The 16,264-nt window shown below is 43.7% G+C and overlaps 5 protein-coding genes across 5 annotated transcripts; 3 read left to right on the forward strand and 2 right to left on the reverse strand.

Moving 5' to 3' along the window:
* Positions 1 to 1,252: 1,252 nt before the first annotated feature.
* On the forward strand, positions 1,253 to 3,016 carry LOC108027723 (protein ovarian tumor locus). The gene is made up of 2 exons (XM_017099276.2): positions 1,253 to 1,347; positions 1,408 to 3,016. Exons 1-2 carry the CDS (start codon positions 1,302 to 1,304, stop codon positions 2,913 to 2,915), a joined length of 1,554 nt encoding a protein of 517 aa, XP_016954765.1. The 5' UTR covers positions 1,253 to 1,301; the 3' UTR covers positions 2,916 to 3,016.
* Positions 3,017 to 3,164: 148 nt separating this feature from the next.
* On the reverse strand, positions 3,165 to 4,564 carry LOC108027718 (early boundary activity protein 3). Its single transcript, XM_017099268.3, has one exon. The coding sequence runs from the start codon at positions 4,422 to 4,424 to the stop codon at positions 3,285 to 3,287; it is 1,140 nt and encodes a 379-aa protein (XP_016954757.1). The 5' UTR covers positions 4,425 to 4,564; the 3' UTR covers positions 3,165 to 3,284.
* Positions 4,565 to 4,929: 365 nt separating this feature from the next.
* LOC108027935 (uncharacterized) lies at positions 4,930 to 9,768 on the reverse strand. The gene is made up of 3 exons (XM_017099564.3): positions 9,581 to 9,768; positions 9,443 to 9,519; positions 4,930 to 7,612 (listed from the first exon to the last, which is right to left on the reverse strand). Exons 1-3 carry the CDS (start codon positions 9,673 to 9,675, stop codon positions 5,064 to 5,066), a joined length of 2,721 nt encoding a protein of 906 aa, XP_016955053.1. The 5' UTR covers positions 9,676 to 9,768; the 3' UTR covers positions 4,930 to 5,063.
* On the forward strand, positions 7,730 to 9,223 carry LOC108027936 (early boundary activity protein 1). The gene is made up of 2 exons (XM_017099565.3): positions 7,730 to 7,744; positions 8,027 to 9,223. Exons 1-2 carry the CDS (start codon positions 7,742 to 7,744, stop codon positions 9,128 to 9,130), a joined length of 1,107 nt encoding a protein of 368 aa, XP_016955054.1. The 5' UTR covers positions 7,730 to 7,741; the 3' UTR covers positions 9,131 to 9,223.
* An 847-nt stretch (positions 9,769 to 10,615) lies between the features above and the next one.
* Positions 10,616 to 11,545, forward strand: LOC108027645 (E3 ubiquitin-protein ligase RNF8-like). Its single transcript, XM_017099161.3, has one exon. The coding sequence runs from the start codon at positions 10,616 to 10,618 to the stop codon at positions 11,543 to 11,545; it is 930 nt and encodes a 309-aa protein (XP_016954650.1).
* Positions 11,546 to 16,264: the final 4,719 nt, after the last annotated feature.

Genomic DNA, 16,264 nt, shown 5'->3' on the forward strand with positions numbered 1-16,264 from the left:
TTTTCAACCATTTGGGCTTAGCATTTGATTTTTGATTAGTTTTCCATTGATTTATGGGGATGTTATATTGAATTCAGAGCCTCACTTTAACCAGTTAACCCAGTTTTTGCCAATTTTCGCCTTGTTTTACCCTGCTTGTTTGTATCTTATTCTGGGTCATTTAATGCGTATACGTAATATCTGCCAGATATTTTGCTATCTTGGAAGCCGCAGCAACGGAAGCGCTAAACCAAACATAAAAACAAACAGCCCTCTTAATCGTGTGTACAAATGTTTATGCCCAAGTGTGGGTCGGCATAGTTTTATGTCTCAATCGAAGCGTTTGCCGGGCGCATAAAAATAATCAGCAAGTCAATATCCCCATGGGCAGCGGGTCAATATCGCCCAGTCTATTTTCGTGCCTCTTCATTATCGAGTTTGTTTGCTACCTTCCTCGCCAGCTCCTGATGAAGATGGAGTGGCTCGGTGGGGGGATTGAATCCCATGAATGGTCCATGATTGCTAAACAATGGAAAAGCGCTTAGTTAATTGTGCAGCATGCCACACACGTGGTAACGTTTAATATTGATTGCGACACGTGCGGCAATCGAGTTACGCCGACATATTTCACTCGATTATATCTGCCTCTCCATCAATATTACAATAATATTAAATACCAGTTTTACATACAACATTTTTCAGATGCTTTTTGGAGTTGTTAATTGCAGCATCCATGTTCTATAATTATTGTTTCTGTCTTGAATAGTTCACTTAAGAGCTCAATAAATTAATGTATTTCTTAGATACCATAAGTTACAAAAAAAACCTTTGATTTGTTGATTGAGTTGGAAAATACACATGTACAAAAATTAAAAACCTATTAAAGAATGTAAATGTATTCTTCTTTGCTTGTCGGTTTTAATATTGTTAATTAAAACTGAATTTAAAAAATCATAAATAAATCCCTAGCTTAATAGGTTCCTAAATACAGCTATAAATCTTTGCTGATATTTAATATAAGGATAAAATACATACATCCGCAGCTTCTCCAGATAAATCAATTATAGCAATGGCACATGACCTAAACATTATTTTTGCTTTGGGCTTACTAAATTAATTTAATTTATTAATTAAAATTTAATTGTGTTACTTGCCTAACAAGCAAAAACTGTTTCAGTTCCACTGTTCCACATTCAAAAAGTCAGTGTGATTTCCGCTGATCTGGCAACGTCGCACTAACCGCGTGTTTTCTTATTTGCTTCATATTTCTAAGAAAAAGTGGAAATAACTAAGTCTTGAAGTGTATCCCAAGTACTCCAACCATGATGTCCGAAATGCTGCACCGACCCGTTTCCCTTGGGAGTAAAAGTAAGTAAAATAAATCAGATTTCCTTAAAACGCCTGGCTAACTGCCAACTTAATTCAAAGGATCCCCCGATCCGATCGATCTGTTCCTGGAGCAGCACCTTCTCTTCCGGAAGCACACGGTGAGGAACGCCTCGTGCTTGTTCCGCGTGGTCGCCGAGCAGGTCTATGACACCCAGATGCTGCACCACGAGGTGCGCATGGAGTGCGTACGCTACATGTTCCGGAAAAGGAGCAGTTTCCGGCGATTTGTGAGTGGCGACTACGACGAGTACCTGTGGCGCCTGCAGATGCCCAGGACGGCGGGCACCATGCTGGAGCTATGCGTCCTGGGCCACCTGTACCGCCGGAACGTGATCATTTACAAACCCTTCGACCTGGGCGATCTGGTCATCCACCGCGAGGGCTACCCGGAGACCCTGAGGGTTTTTGTTAACCACCGCGGGCACTTTGACTCCGTGCTGATGAAGTCGGAAATCGAGCTGGCCGCCATTGGCCAAGCCGTGGCCTTCAAGTTGCTCTACAAGCACTTCTTCCGCCTGCCGGACATCGATCTTGCCGTGGAATGGATGCTCCATCCGGAGACCTTCAGATGGGGCACCGACTTGGAGTTCGATCACCGCGGCAATGCCATCCGGTTGCTGTGCAGCAACGGTCGCAGCTTCAAGCTCGACCGCCCCTCACATACATCTTGCATCCTCGCCAACTACCAAGGTTGCCCGTTCCACAATCCCAGGCTGAAGGTTCGCCGCTTCATGGTGTCCTGCATGCGACGTCTCCTGGAACGGAATCGCCCGCCCATTTCCTATCTGACAGCCAAGTCCTTGGATCCCTATATGTACCGCAACGTCGAGCTTAATTGCCTGCAGGAAGACCTACGCAAGTCGATCAACTCGAATGTCTATAAAGGAGACTATAACTTCAAGGTGGGAGCCAAGTGCCAGGTGGAGTCAGAGGTTAGCCAGCGGTTAAGCGTTTGCCATATCCAGGCTATCAGCGAGGATAAATCCTCCTGCCTGGTGTTTGTCGAAGGGCAGGGCAAATTTAAAGACGTTCCCTATAACAATCTACATCCGTTGCCGCCAAATGAGTTTCAACCTTGGGACTGCAAGCCCAAGGAGCGATCCGAACGAAACCGACGCTTCAAGTTGAGACGCATGAATCACCAAATGAATCATCGTCAAAACATAAAAAAGGCTGCTCCAGGTCGCAAAAAGTTGTCTCAGCCGACTCCGACCATCCAATGTCATCAAGTGGCGCCTCTGCCTGACCAGCAGCTTGCTTCGGCTCCGTCTGTACCTCAGGTTTCCATGCCCCCATCGCAAACCACTCTCCGCCCGGTATTCCTACCGCCTTCTCTCGTTGGGCCTCCAGGAGTGGTGCAGCATAACCAGGAATTGCTGCCCAACTCAATTCAACCGCAGCACTTGATGTTTCGTCCTTGCGGACCAATCTTTTATGTCACACCACCAAGAGCTGAAGCTGCGCCAGGCCTAGTACCGCATCCTTTTGTTGTGCGCAACTCCGTGGTGATCCATTCGAATCCGGAGCCCAACCCGCCTCCTACTTAGTTGCTGCCAAACGAGTATAATGCTTAAATTTTTTTGTCTTCTGTAGATTAAAAAAACTGATAAATAATTAATTTTTATCTGTATAAAAAATATCATGTTTTAAAATTCTTCAATAAAACATACTACAGCTAGTTTTATTTCAGATTTTGTTTTTGAAATATTTTGAATGTCTTTTTCCCTTCTAAAGTTATAAAAATATGAGTTGTACTTTGTGGTTGCTCCTTGTAAATTTATTAAAAGTGATCCATCTACATTGTTAATATTTAGATTAAATATTTTTTCTTTATTTATTTGTAAGTGACGTAAGTTTTAAACTTTGGAATCTACTTAACTAGCTACACATAAATTAAATTTAAAATGCTTTTCAGATTAATTAAGCTCGTCCCCGGATGTTGCCTCCACGGCCGATCGCAATTCGCCGGACAGTCGACTCTGCAGATTCTTGTTGATGTTGTCAACCATGTCGAAGGCATCGATGATCATCTGGGCCTCGCCCTGGGCCTTTTCGCTCATCTGCTCCAGACTCTTGCGCAGCTCCTTGTGCTCCCCAGTGGCGTCCCGCTGCTCCGCCTTCTGATACAGACTGGTGCGCGAGAAAAGGGCGGTGGAAGTGCCATGATCCGGCTGCTTCTCCAGTTCCTCGGGCAGGGGAAAGTCCATATCAAACGAGAATCTTCGCAACTCCTCGAACTTGGCGTCCAGGGCCTCTTTCTCCGGGCCATAGCTAATGACGACCGCCTGAAGGACGATGTCGCTGCCTGGGAGCTGCATGTAGGCAATCACATCCTTGAAGAGATTCTCCTTGCGCCACACGGTTTGGCGGTACTGCACCACCTGGTAGACCACCATCTCCGGCTCGGGACTGTATTGCACCAGCATCCAGGTGTCGTCGGTCATGGCCTCCGTATCAGCTCCCAAATTATCATCGAAGGCGAGATCAAAGCTGCGTGCCTTCAGGTGCAGCAGAATCTTCTCCATGTAATCGCGACTTTCGTAGGCATACAAGACATGGGCAATGCATCCGGGAGCCAGGCTCACCAGGGGATTGCCCTTCAGCTCGGGCTTCGTGCTAATCCACATCACATTGTTTGGGGAAACGAGTTTCTGGACCAGACGCTCGCCCGCCTTCTCGTTGTCTGTGTACTGGACCAACAACATCTGACCGTTGGCATCCTCGCGCTCCACCTTGCTCATGGAAAGTAAGGCAGCATCGACCAGGCGCCTCTCATCGGCGGCCAGGATGAGTTTGGCCTCCAGCACCATTCCGTTGACGCGGAATTCCACGAAGCGGGTCATGTACTTGTCCGATACATCAGATTCCAGCAGCTCCATCGAGTGCAGTACGCAGAGGCGGGGCTGGCCATTGGGCTTGCCATCCTTCATCGACCCGTCATCCACCTCGGCCAGGAACCAGGATAGCCGAGTGGCTGCCAGGGGAGCATGTGCGTTCACAACGGCGCCACTGTTGGCCGAGTCATCCAAGCCACTGTCGTTGCTGATGTTGCTCATAATGCAGGCTATTTCTTTTCAATGTGGGTTCTTAGATTCTTTATAATTTAATTGTTTTATTTTTATAATTTTAAGGTAGTTGTAAAAGTTAAAAATAAATTTCAAGTTGTTTGGTTTGTAGGATGTCTTGCTGGCTGCAATGCTCTTGGCAAACTGATGACTTGTTCTTCAATGCAAGATATTTTATATGTGCTAAAAGGTCTCGTTAACTTAATATACCTGCATATTTAAGGCCCAACATCTGGCCGGGATTAAGCCCTATTTCAGCCCAAGTTGGGATTATTCTAATTGTGTATTACCTGCGAAGGTGGCTGATTGAACGGAATTTCCCCAATACGCAGCTGTCGAGTGGCAATAAAACTGATCATTTGACAGCGTTGCACAAATTCCAATTTTCTACCTAAATTCCTGTTTGAAAATTAATAAACTAATAAAATTAATAAAATAACTAATGAAATCGAACAACTTTCCTCCATCAAAAATATTTATCTTCAATACCAAAGAATGTTGCTAATAAAAACCAAATATATATTTTAGAAAGTGACATAAAAAGTTACATATGAAAATAATTTTTTTAATTTTAAAAGAGGATTACTTTGTCAGTCTAGCTTTTTTGATAAATGTAAAAACTTTTAGTTTTCACAGGCTAGTGTTTTGGTACTCAACAACCTTAGATTCATCTTCCTGGACGTCATTATCCTGGCCAGAAACTATGCGAAGGAACAAGCTGGATGTCTGGCCCGGTTCTCTGCGATCCTTAACTGGTAAATGATCTTCGCTAGCCAAGAAAACTAGTTGACCCGTGACGGCTCCTCGACCAAAACGACCTCTTTTCACGAGATCATCGTGACGGAGGAGTAGTTTCGAGTAATCAAATCTATGAAAGGGTGATTTCCTTGACAATTTAAGGGCGTTGGTCAGGGAGAAGAAGCGTCCGGCTTGGCCAGCGGGAACGCCCAATACTCGGGTGGAAAATTCAATGGCCCTCTCTGTGTCGCCTCTGAAATCGGGCAGAATCTCACCGCCTCGCTCCCGAGGACAGAGTGCGTCGAAGCCCAGCGGGCACGCCCTGGGATCATGCTCCCTGCGCCTGTCCAGCTCGCAGAATGTGTGGATGTCCTCGAACAATCCCAGGGCAATGGCTTCGTTGATGGCGGTTCCATTGGCCAGAATGCAGCCCAGGACATTGCCCGTCGCCATCTCACGGACGCTGATGTGGTAGACATTCCCCTCATTCCGCAGTATGGTCAGCACCACTTCCGCGAAAGATCTTGGTCCAATCAGGTGGAATAGCTCGCTAAGAAAGGTATCCAGCACGGGCTGTCGGCCATCGCCACAGAATTGGCAACCACATGGTGATGGATCCCCTGGCTGGGTGTTCCTTAGAGATAGATTGGAAGCCAACAGCTCGCTTAGCGTAGATTTCCTGTCCAATTCACATGGCCTCTTATCCGGATCCCTAATATCCAGGTTCATATCCGACATTTTGAGGTCAGATTGTGTTGCAGTGGATTTAACACTGCGTTGGACTCTCGAGCAGCTGCAATTGGACTTCTGTTCGTTTCCCATAACCGTACCCCCCTCCGATATGGTGACCTTCTTGGGCCTGTCGCACTCCATTGGAACACCTTCTTCGAGGCTCTTGGGTTTGCCAAATAGCTTTAGTAGTTCCGCCAACAATCTGTCGAAAGAGTAACTCTCGGACTCTGTGCTGTGAGCTTGCTTTTTCTCACACGTCTTGGACTTGGAAAACAGATTGATGAACTGCTCGATCACTGACTTGTAGACTTCCTTTTCCGCAGCTTGGTCAGTCTCTGCTAGCTTTGATGTCTTTTTTGTAACCAAACAAGATGTGGAAGAAGCCTTTCTTGTGCCTAAGGACTCGTCATTGGGTTTGGTCACCCGTACCACGAACTTATCAAGTAAATGACTAGACTTTTCTCTCTTTAAAATTTGTTTAGAAGGAATGGAAGAACAGCAAGGAGAAATGGGCTTTTGGACTTTATGGTTTTCACCACAAATCGTTTCCTCACTCTTGGACTTGGCAAAAACGCGATTGAACTGTTGTAGAAAATTATCAGCATCTTCTAAGCACTGTGTGCCAATTGACATTTGATTAGTTTTTCTAGAATTTCCACCTTTATCATCCTTACAACACTTCGACAGACTTGATTTTGAGATATTTTTTGTGCAATTTTCAATGTTATCCCTGCCGGAAGGCGGGGCAATGGGTTTTTGGACTTCACATCCAGTATTTTTCGATTCGTTGGTTTCCGGTTTTATAAAAATTTGAATAAATTCTTTGGAAAGACTCCTGCTGCACTCACATTCATCTTCGCCTTTTTTCTGTGTGGCCTGATCACAGGTTGCTGGTTTTCTGGGCAATTGGCAGTCTCTCGCTTGAGCTTGAAATATAATCTTACAATCAGAGGGTTTACTTTCCCGGGCTTTCCATGATTTCACAGAGCCTTGCAGATCCCTCAGAGATCGCTCTTGCCTCCTTAACATTGTTTCTAGTTCCTCCACCCTATCGAGTATTTTGGAGCAGCCTGAAGGTCTTGAGGCATTAGCATTCGATTGACTTACTTCTGATGTGCGTGGGTGTTCATATTGTGTCTCCTTATCTACTTTTTGCGAGGTAACTAGTGATGGATGTGGTTGATGCTCAGCCTTACCTTGATGCAACTTGGTTGTAAGTTCATAAGATAAGAGCGACGCCCCATTTACCACGATAACTGGTCGTCTGAAGAAACATCTTCGCAATGAAGAACTAGATTTTTGAGGCCTTACCTCTTCATATTCAGAACTATCTTCCGATTTAAGAGAACTTTTTCTAGGTTCCTCCACAACAATCATTTCGGTTTGGGTTTGGGTGTTGCTTAGGTTTTTCGTCGAAACCGAAACCGATTGCGTTTCTGCATCGTGCTTATTTATCACAGATTGTGTGGATGCACCTGGGCTGAGCTGGCAATCTAGCATGTCCTCATTGGGATCCGTTTGGATATCCGCTTGAGTAGCCATCTCATGGGTGGAAACGGTTTGGGTCGATTCCGAGATAATGGATAAAGGGTGGTGCTTAAGGCCAGCGGGCACCGAGCGACGCGAGATGGAACGGCAGCTGCAAGCTCCTCCCGCAGGTAGGCGGCGAATATCCAACCCGTTGGTCACCAGATCGGCGGAGGAAGCATCTGCAAAATGTAATAAACGGATTAGGAACTTTGATTACAAAACTACCTGAAAGCCTTCACGCGGGGAGTATATAAGCCCGCGACCTATTAGTAAGAATTCAGTTTACAATTGGAACACCAAGCATAACCATGGTAAGTCAGAATAGAGAACTATAATTTATAGAACATATTTCTAAACATGTTTTAAATTATCTAACAAAATAATGGTTTAAATATTCAAGTAACTTTAAAACAATAACACGCTAACTAAGTTAATATGAGCTACATTGTAGATTTTTCCATACCAGTATATACTATTAAAATATATTTCAGAATATTAAAAAAAGATCCTATGAAGAAAATGTTGAAATATATTTCAGAATATTAAATTGAGAACCTATTAAAAAAATGTTGACCAAATATTTTCCCCTGCAGATCAACCGTCGCCAGCGTTTGGAATTCGCCCTGACCCTTTTGCCCTACGATCCCGAGACGATTCAGTTTTCGGAGACGCAGAAAAAGGTGGAGGAGATCATTGCCCGCCTGCGCACAGATGACTCACTCACGGAGGAGGAGGGCGAGGATGGCAAGATGCGACGCATCCAGGAAGCCAACGAATTTGCCGATTGCGCCATGCGTCACATCGAAATGTCGGATAATGGCAAGATGAGCACCCTGGAGACCCTGACTCTGGCTGCTGAGAAACTGCTAAGGTCGCAGCGATCGGCGCGGGATCAGGATGAGCGGGATCATGACTTCGGTGACATTGTCCAGGATGTGGAGAACGCGCAGCTTATGAGGAGCACCATCCTGGCGGTCAATGAGGCGCGCATGAAGCTCCTCCAGCAATGGGAGCGCAGCAAGCGCAAGGCTCTGGATCTCCTGACCATCGAGATCGAGAAAGTGCAGGAAATGGACCGGGAGCAGGAGCAAGAACAGGAGCAGGAGCCAGATCAGGAGCAGAGCTCGGAGCCCTTTGATGTGTTTCGCGATGGCGCCGATGAGCACAACACATCGACGCCAAGAACCAACGACGAAGACCTTGGTTTGGATGATGACGATGAGGATTATGTGCCCGGTGGCGGCGAGGAGCCGGTGGCCAACAAGAGGAAGCGCCTCAAGAAGCCGGTGACCTCCACGCCGAACGCGAAGCGTTGGTGTCCTGGCTTCGAATTCGACCAGGACAGCCAATCGCCGATGGTGATGATCGGCCCCAATGGCACCGAGGTGTCCCGCGTCAGCCTGAGCGCCATCAACTGGGACATGACCGGACCCTCGATCACCAGGAAGCTGCTCTGCGAGATCTTCGACCGGGACACCCTGGCCCACCACACGCTCTCCGGAAAACCGTCTCCGGCCTTCAGGGACTGCGCCCGCCCCAGCAAACAGCAGCTGGATCCGCTCAAGGTGGCCGATCTGGTCTACCTGATGACCAACAGCCTGGACATGACTCCCAGGGAAGTGCGTACCGCCATCACCACGAAATGTGCGGATGAGAACAAGATGCTCCGCTCGCGAATGCAGCGGAAATCGAAGTAGTGGATTTGTAACGACTGCCACCTTTATAATTCCCTAATTCTTTGTTTTATAGAGATATTCTTTGGGATACAATGAGGTTTCCTGGGAACTTCGTTAAAGACATAGGCCTCCAAAAGAATTCTCTGAGATTCCCTTAGATAAATAATATTTCGTAGATACTTCTTGCATATTGTTTTGGAAGGATCTAGCTCAATTCTTCAAGTCTTTTACACAAATCCTTGATAACTTCATGCCGATACTATAGTAAACTTAGTCACGGCACAGCCGAAAAAAGCCAGTGCACCGATTGAATAAAAATACAATTTTTCTTACCCAAAAATGTCGTGGATTTGAAGTGAATGCGGGCCAGGGAATCATCGCTTTGCGTCTTCTTTGGGGACTCCTCGCATCTGGAACAAATATTAAGTTTGATGATTTTAAGAACAACTGGAGGAATCTCACAAGCCTTACCTTCCCAATATGTGAGTGAGGTTCTTATAAAGCCGCTGATGCCTAAATTGCTGAGTAGCCAAACTCTTTTGGAATTGAATATTCGTGGCCCTCATTTTTCTATATTTTTACAGATAATTTGGAAAACGTTCAGCTGGAATTAGATTTAATTGTCAAACTTGATGTGTGTGGTAGCACTGGTAAAAAAGCATTTCCGCTTTACTGCGTTCCGAAACCACTGCATTTAAGAGTTTCAAAATGAAACGTGTTAGATATACAAATATTCTATTTGTATATTATGTTTTCAATTTATATATTAAAGATATTTTTATTGTATATCGGTATTAAGTTAAGTATCGAGCAAAAGTTATTTCATAATTTGCTATTATCATGCGGATTTTTTTTGAAAAGCACGATACTATCGATTTTTCGTTCGAAAATCCCATTTTGTGTTTTTTTTTATTTCATTAGTATAATATTAAGAATATTTAAAACGGTTTTACATGTAAAAAAATTTTATATATTGGTTTTGGTATTAGAAAAATCGAAATAAACAAATAACCAAATGTTTTTAATAAAGAAATTACATTTCAGTTTGTAATGTTTTATTTTTAAAGTAAATTTTAAAATAATAATTTAACACAAATTTACATTTAATTTTATAATGTTTTAACTTAATATTAATATTTTAAGCATAGAAAATACTGTTAGGTATTATGAAAATCAAAATAATAAAATTATAAATGTTTCGAACAAAAAAATCACAAAAAATCGCTCTCAACTGGAGTGGCTGGAATTTAAAATTAATGATAAGTATTTTCGCCTATTATTGATTCCTTTTACTTGCATCAAACCTGCAACGCACAATTTGTAGTAGAGATGGAAAACTTTTTCTAAGCAAAAAATCGATGTTTTGAAAAATGGTTCCAACAATCGATACTATTTTTTGACAGCACTAATCTCTATTTTTCCATTCAGATTCGTGCTGACTCACTTTTAAGCTTCAGGACTCCTGCAAAACAATATTGTTAAAACTTGTAAACAACTCTCGAAGCAATGGAGGACCAGAAGCCGATCTCCATAAAGGTGGAGCACGAGCCCAGCGCTTTTGGGGAACCGGAATCATTTCCGCTTGACCAAGAAGCCGACGTGTCCCCGCAACCTGGCGGAAGCAGCAGGATGAAACGTGCAGAGTTGATGGCTGAACTTCGCCGGGAGAAGATGAGGACTAACTACACAAATATGCGTAGAAAAGAGCTGAAGGCCACCTTGTTGCATTTCAAAAAGCTGATGGCGTCCACTAAGCACCTTTCGGAGGAGCTGCGGCGAGAGAACCAGTTGCTCACGTGCCACAACCAGGAGCTGACCAGCGTGAAGGATGCTCTGGCCACCGAGAGAGACGGACTACTGCAGCAGCTTCAAGAGGAGTTCACCAAGTGTGAGGCTCTGCGACAGCAAGTTCTGGAGCAGGAACAGTCGAAGAATGCCATCGTACACAGTGTTATGCTGGAGAACGCTGAACGTGTTAATAACTTAAACACGGAGATCGATGACCTCACCAACCAGCGGGACCTTTTCCACGAGAAATATCACGAGTTGGCGGAGAAACTGATCACGGTGAAGAAGAAGCTGAAGAGGATCCAGGAGGAGAACATCTGTTCGGTTTGTCTTACGCCCTGGGAAGCAGGGGGCGCTCATCGCTTGGTGTCCCTGAAGTGCGGCCACCTGTTCGGGGACAGATGCATCCGGCGGCACTTAAGGAGCGTGGCGGACTGTCCCTACTGCAAGCAGCCAGTTCGGGCTCGGGATCTCCGCTACATCTTCGGGTGTCACACCTTGCGGGCCAGACGTAGAGCTCAGGCTGCTCCGAGAGCTCAGTCTGCTTCGAGAGCTCAGGCTGCTCCAAGAGCTCAGGCTGCTCCGAGAGCTGAGTCTCCTCCAAGAGCTCAGTCTGCTCCAACAACTCAGGCTGTTCCGAGAGCTTAGGCTGCTCCGAGAGCTCAGGCTGCTCCTGCAGCTCAGCAATGGGCAGCTTGACAGGAATTGGCCGCTCATCAGGCACAGGGCGGGGCTGCTATCGCACAGGCTGCCCCTGGAGCAGCGGCTGCTGAACATGGAACTCTCGGTTTTCTAGAGTTTTTCATTGGGATACAATGAGGTTTCCTTACATTATTCCGTTTGAAGTTTCGAATTTATTAAATAAACAACCTCTCCAGAACCAATTTATACTGCTCTGAACTGTTGAAACGCGTTTTTTTTTAAATAAATATATCAGTATCGAAAATTGGACTGTATACATACAAACCTAGAAGGGATTGGTCCAGATTTCCTAGCCAGACGCAATGCATTATTTAACTAGTAAATACAACATACTTGCAAGTTCACAATATTCAAGAGCCATTTTTCACACATGAACCCAAGACGATGAAATTGATGAGTAATTCTTGCAGCACAAGAAATTCGAGTCGGAAATAAATGGAATAATCAATTTTCAGTTGTCGTTCTGACCAAATCGTGTCAATGTTTTCACCATTTGATTCTTCTTTGGCATGTATTTTATTTATTTTCTTCTTCTGATTTACCACATTGTGATATGCAAATGCTTTGGCAAAAGGCAGGCTGATTTAAATATATTTATGTGCGATGCCAGCCAGCATACCGATGTAAGGATGCTGTGCCTATATACGAATCTATATGTAGTTCCAGTAGCAGAGGCAAAGTTTTGGCAGTCGGGCCAGTGCGTCCTTTGGACCGCAGGAACCGCAAGGACAGGGGCTCAAGTAAACTCTGCTTTTCGAATTTGCGGCGGGGAAATTGTATAAAAATGTGATCCCCCAACTGGGGATGGGAACTGGGATAGGAATAGGAATAGGCGACCCAAAAGTATAATAAATAAACTCGGTAGCAATTCCTTGGAGCGTTCATCAAAGCAAAATTGATATCAATCATACGCACACAAACGCCCGCACAATCGTATCTGCCTCTATGTGATGGCAAATTGAAAGATTATATAAAATATTGGCCCGGCCAGCCCACAAACTACCCACTCGGCAAATTGCCCTTAAAAATAAAACACAGTTAGGGCGAGCCTCAAAAAACAAAAAAAAAAAATGGTATAGTATTAAATTTAAAGGAATTTTCAAAGGCTATTTTTAGGCAAAGGCCTGAAGTTGGTGCGGGCAAAAAACTGAAAAGGGAGGAAAACTTTCAATGGATTTTCTTCCCCTTTGTGGCTTCAACTTGGGCGGTGAAGAAACAAAACAAAGGCGGGAAAATGAAAACAAAGCCGCCGCGGCCAGGCGTGACATTGCTGGAAATGTATGCGGCGGAAAATGAAGTCATTATTCCCAGGTAAGTCCCAGCCGAAAAGTGCCCCGCCACCGAACCGAAAATCAAAGTCACACTCCACAGACCCCGCAGCCTTGGCGACGCCGTCTACCCTTTCGCAAAACCCCGCGTAGTTTTTCCCCGGTTTTTCCGCTTTCCCCGACGTGTCAACGGCAGTCGTGCGTCTCCGTCTCCATCACCAGCTCCAGCTCCGTGCCACAGCCACGCATCGCATCCCTTGGATGTCCTGTTCTTCTGGCGAGGACTCCACCCAAGCGCTATGTCGCACAATAAAAGAAGCAATAAGAAACACGAGTAACGATGATGCCGGGACTCGGGATGCCAGGATAGAGACATGAATATCCTGCCAGCCGGCTAAGATGTAAGTTTAATCTCTATAATTATACAAATGTATTTAAATAAATATATAAATATAAATAATTTAAGTATATATAACATTTTTATGATAGTTACTTTTTCTGTTTTAATATTGTCTTGATTTGTGTTTTATAATCATAGATATTATATTGGAATCCAGATTAAGGCCATGAATATCCTGCCAGCATATATAGTTGTATATTTCCTACCAATTTTTGTTTTGTTTACTGTAATAATTATAGATAAATGTTCAAGTATTCAAAAGTTTTTTATGATAACTCAGTTTTTCTGGTTAAAGAGGTGGGATAGAACTCAATTGTTTATTGGTTTTATAATAATTATTATAAATTTATGTTATAATAAATAATTTAAGAAACTCCTTGTAACAATACAAGAAAGTATCTTTACTTAGTTATATTTTATTTGAAAAAGGGTAAAAAAAATACAATTTTTCAACTGGTATACCCCTGCAGTACGGGGTATGGGCAAAGGTCACAGAACGAACACCCCCTGGCCCTCTGTCCTTCGATTTCGCCCAACCCAACCGTGCTGAGGATGACATTTACACTTCAGCTGCTACTTTGCTTAAATTTCCTTGCAGATGATGAATGAGCCATCGCAACGTTGACGCCCGTTGTGCTCGGTTAAGTCAAAGTTTTTTAGCATTAGCTCATTAAGCATACAATAGTTATTACCGCCATCGGTTTGGGAGTGATTAAGGATGGATCTTGACAAGGGCACTCGGCGCTCTTTATGAACTGTGGCTCTCGACAAAGTAGACAACTCCAACCAGTCAGAATTCAATTTGTGCCTTCAGCACTTAGAGCAGCTAAAAATTGGGATTTTCAGCCACAAAAGGTCAATTAGCCGGCTGCTTATTTTCCACAAAAGCCGCCAAATGAAAATTTTAATAATGCAAATGCTTTGTTGTAGGCACGCTGCTCTTGCGGCTTGTTGCATGCATCAAGTAACTGCAGCACATGCACTGGGATAAAAAATGTTCACTAATTACGGGTTTTAGGTTGATGAGATTTAACTAGAATTAATAATAAATTAACTTACTTTATATAGATTTTAAATTTAAACTGAAATTAAGGAGATCAGCAACAATGTATTTGAGCAACTTGATCAAGATTTCCTAGGTTCTATGGTTATTTCTCGAGGTGTACCCGCTCTTTCAGTGCCTTTGGCAATGTGCCATCATCGGCTTGTCGTCCTCAGTTATTTTAGCGTCGTCGGGGCCCGCTCCTTCACACAACAATGCCCCCAAAAACCGTCCGACAACGAGCGACGAGTTAATTGAATTGTGTTTACTCTATGGGACCAGGAGGACACAGGGCTCCGTGTTATTTCGGGACTCCTTTTTATGCCGTGCAGAGGAAGTCATTCCGGACGACTTGCAAGCCAGCGAGCCAACTTTTCCATTTGAATCCTCGCCGAAATATCGCTCCAAATGCTCGGGACATGTGTTTCATTTTCAATCCGGAGCGCGAGCCAAGTCCACAAAGTATAAACTCAATTTACGAATTTCCGTCCGAAGGCTCATTAAAAGTTTGGGCTTACAACAAAAGAGATGATGAACTGGGTTTATGCGGGGAAGTTCACGTTTTAAAGATTTGTGTAAAATCCATATTATGGTTCAAAACATTATATTATAAATATTGTAATGATTTATAAGTATTTAAATAAAAAGTAGAACATTTGTTTTAATTGGACAGTTTAGAAAAAAAACTAAGATGATAAAATGAGTTTATGCAGGCGAATTTCAGGTTTTAAAGAATAATAGCAAGTTCTGATACTATATGATACTATACTAATATTTGATAGTACGCCTTTAAATATGTACCTAAAATGTATCATTTGAAAACTAGTCCCTGTTTACACGACAAAAATCTTAATTCACAACTTCGCCCGGCATAAACACTGTCGAATTGTCATAATGTTCTGAGTCCCGACAAAAGCGCAAAGTTAGCCAGCTAATTGTAATGAAAATTAGCGTAATTAGCGGGCAGGTAAGCTGCTGTCCTCCCGAATCCGATCAGCTGCCCCGGTTAAAAAGACAATATAATCGCTCCCTCTTCTCCCCAAGTGATGCTGGTTTCAATTACGAAATTTTATGATGTTTATGGCCACCATTGTAGCGCGTTCGTAGTTCGCTAATGCGCCAAGTGGCCGCAGGACATTTCCCCGCCAGGACAAAGTAATTTCGAGCTCGTGCGAAATGCAAAAGTTTCGCCAAGTGCGCATTGCGCCGATAAAAAGTTTCGATTATAATAGAAATTTCTGTGTGCCGGCAAAACGGGAAATGAGAAATGGTCGGCTTTGGGGCATGCTACATTTCATTTCAAAAGCCAAGAGGGAATTGTTGGAAATTGTTATTTAACAGCTTTAAGATGCGGGTATAAGACAAAAATCGTTTGAAAGTTGAGACCAACCTATTTAGATTTTATCCCAGACAATATGCAGACTCAGCAAATAAATGGTTGCTATTAAAATACTTTTATTTATATATATTTCTTATTTATATTTATAATTGTAAGATTTTGTTTGAAGAAGAAATAGCTTCTGCTAGCTAAAATCACTCATACGCCTCGTGTTCGCTGACAGAGCACAACAAAGCCAACTGTTCGATTTCACTCAATTTGTGCTGCCAACAACAGAGCCAAGTTAACAGCACTCATGGCCATTGCAGATGGATTCCTCGATGACTGAATCTGACTTTGACTTTATGTGACAAACAAACGCTTTATGTTATGGCTGCATTGTTTGAGCACCAAGTTCATTTGCTGCTCGGCTTTGTCTGCAAATGGAACGTGTTCATTAAGTTAACTACGCTTTTACCCACAGCGCGGAACAATAAAAAATAGTTGGGAATACTTTGTGGACCTTTGATTTATGGCAATACAATTGCCGCCGAGCCACCGACAATTTGCTCGCTGCTGTAAATTAAAGCTCAATGGCAATTGGATTGCCGGGGCGCCAAGGAGATGGCGTTCCCCT

This window comes from Drosophila biarmipes, chromosome 2L, assembly GCF_025231255.1.
Source record: "Drosophila biarmipes strain raj3 chromosome 2L, RU_DBia_V1.1, whole genome shotgun sequence".
Classification (NCBI taxonomy): Eukaryota; Metazoa; Arthropoda; class Insecta; order Diptera; family Drosophilidae; genus Drosophila; species Drosophila biarmipes.